Source organism: Mastomys coucha, unplaced genomic scaffold (assembly GCF_008632895.1).
Source record: "Mastomys coucha isolate ucsf_1 unplaced genomic scaffold, UCSF_Mcou_1 pScaffold17, whole genome shotgun sequence".
Taxonomy (NCBI): Eukaryota; Metazoa; Chordata; class Mammalia; order Rodentia; family Muridae; genus Mastomys; species Mastomys coucha.
In genome coordinates, this window is record NW_022196899.1 from 25,895,319 (window position 1) to 25,897,900 (window position 2,582).

At 51.3% G+C, this 2,582-nt stretch overlaps 1 protein-coding gene across 1 annotated transcript in view; it reads right to left on the bottom strand.

Moving 5' to 3' along the window:
• LOC116094893 overlaps nt 1-2,582 on the bottom strand; it is a 71,116-nt gene that overhangs the window by 8,139 nt on the left and 60,395 nt on the right. The window contains 5 exon segments of the mRNA XM_031376285.1: nt 20-1,576; nt 1,579-1,694; nt 1,697-1,817; nt 1,819-2,186; nt 2,189-2,578. Of these exon segments, the coding sequence (XP_031232145.1) occupies nt 20-1,576; nt 1,579-1,694; nt 1,697-1,817; nt 1,819-2,186; nt 2,189-2,578 (2,552 nt within the window).

The following is a 2,582-nucleotide window of genomic DNA, read 5'->3' on the forward strand; positions in this document are numbered from 1 at the left end:
CCAGAACCACGTCGCTCACCTGGAATTGGTGTGGTACAGCTGGGCTCTCCGTTCGGTAGGCCTCTTTCAGTTGTTCCCAAGCCTCGCGTCTCACCAACTCAAGGGCTTTTAAGCCGGTGAACAGGGGTTTAGAAAGAACAGCATCAGGATCATACACTCCACCCGCCTCTGTGAGTGGGGGTGGCCCCCCACACATGATCTCATAGGGGGTAAGCCTAAATAGTCCCAGGGTGTTCCAGACACGGAACAGAGCAAAGGGAAGGAGGTTGTAAGGGTTAGGCACAGTTGGATGTATATCCTGAACCCGCTTGTTGACCTCTCTTAGGTCTTGTACTGGGCGGTAATCATTGGAGCCTGGTTTCTTTACAGGTAGCAGAGGGGTGTTCCATGGAGACTGACAAGGAACCAGGATTCCCTGGTCCAAGAGTCTTTGGATGTGGGGCCTGATTCCTTCTTTAGCTTCCTGGCTCATAGGATACTGTCTGATGCATATAGGGGTAGCATCTGTTTTCAGTCCCACCACAACTGGAGGTGCTTGTATAGCTATTCCCATGCCAGGAGTCTCTGCCCAGGCATCTGGGAACCTCTTCAGCCACTTGTCTAGAACAGAAGTTTCTATCTGGTCAGGGGCCTCATGCATCCGATATTCATCTTCAAGTTTAAATGCCAAAACCATAGAGGAAGGTTTCCCCCACTCCACTTTTGATCCTTCCTGAGTGAATCTAATTTGAGCCTTCAATTTTGTTAACAAATCCCTTCCTAGAAGGGGTGCAGGACATTCAGGAATGACCAGGAACGAATGAGTCACCTCTCCCCGACCTAGGTCTATGGTACGAGTGGTAGTCCATGGGTACATTTTCTGTCCTGTTGCCCCAATCACCACGGTCTTTTTGCTGTTTAATTTTCCTAATGGTTTTTAGAGTACAGAATACTCAGATCCGGTGTCTATCAGGAAATCCAGGGGGGTTCCCTCCACTTTTAGGGTTACCCTAGGCTCGGGGAGGGGATCTGAGCCCCGTCCCCTCTAGTCATCTTCTTCTAATGCCAGCACCTTCGGAATTCTCCCTTTCCTCTCAGGGCATTCTCTCGCCCAGTGGCCTTTCTTCTTACAGCAGGCACATTGATCTTTTTCTAGATGGTACCTTTGTCCCCCATTGCTCGTTCTCATCTTCTGGTTGCCCAGGTACCCTGTCTGCCTAGGTCTCACACTCACCTCTTTCCTGTCCCCTGCTACTGTGGCCAGGATTCTTGCTAAATTCTTGTCTTGCCTGCGCTCCCGCCTATTCTCCCTTTCTTCAGTTTCTCTTCTTTCCCTCTCTCTCTGTTCCTCTGCTTCTCGCTTTTCTCTCTCTCTCCTTTCTTCTTCTGTCTCTCTCTTATGAAATACCTTCTCAGCCTCTCTAACTATGTCCTGTAAGGACATATTCTGCAGACCATCTAAGCACTGTAATTTCCTTCTGATATCTATTGCTGATTGCCCCATGAAGGCCATAGCCACCGCCTGCTGCTGACCCTCAGAGGTCAGGTCAAAAGGGGTGTAGCGTCTATAGGCCTCCATCAATCGTTCTAAAAAAACACAGAAGGGGGTTCTGTTGGTCCCTGCAAAACTTCTCTTACCTTGGCCAAATTAGTGGGTCGTCTAGCGGCCCCTTTGAGACCTGCCACGAGAGTCCGGCGATAGCCAGCCAGCCTCCCCTACCTTGCTCAGTGTTGTAATCCCAATTGGGGTGGTCCAAGGGGAATCCAGTATCAATCTCGTTAGGGAGGTTAGTCGGGGCCCCATTCACTCCAGGCACATTTTTGCGGACTCCAGGCACTGAGGAAAGGGCTTTGGTGAAAGGTGAAAAGGGCCTGTAAAAGCTGTTGGCAATCATCCCAGGTGGGCTGGTGGGAAAACATTAATGACTCCATCAGGCCAGTTAACCCTGCCGGATTTTCAGAAAAAGAAGGATGGTTATTTTTCCAATTGTAAAGATCTGCAGAGGAGAAAGGCCAGTATTGGAGAGGCTGGAGCTGGGGAGGGTCCACCGGAGGACCGTATGCTCTGAGGGGTAAAGCCACAGTGGAGTCAGACACCCCTGGTCCCTGTGTAGGGCTCTGGGCATGGCAGCTCCTAGTTCCTGCCGCCGGCCCATCTCCAGCCACTCCTCCAACTTCAGAATCTGGGGTAAGGGGTAAACCGTAAGGGGAGGAGGAGGTGGTGGCTCAGGCCACTCAGGAGGCTCCTCAATCTCGGGATAAATTTTAGGAGGAGAGGAAGGTGCAGGGGGCAGACTCTTGGGCTGAGTCGTGCTGCTGTTCCTCTGAGTCTGTACTTTCAATTTGCAGTCTGATTCTTTGAGAGCCAGAACTCGGGAGTCTGGCCTCTGGGTCACCCATGGTTTGACCCATGGTGGAGGGTTTCGGACCAGGTCCTGCCACACGACGATGTATGGCTGCTGATCGGGATGAGACCCTGGTCCAGGCTGAAAAACAAGACTTTTAACAGAAGAGATTATGGTTGCATAAAAAGTACCCTCAGGCGGCCAGCCGACTCCAAACATTGGCCACTCTGAGGAGCAAAACATCCGCCAAGGTCCTTT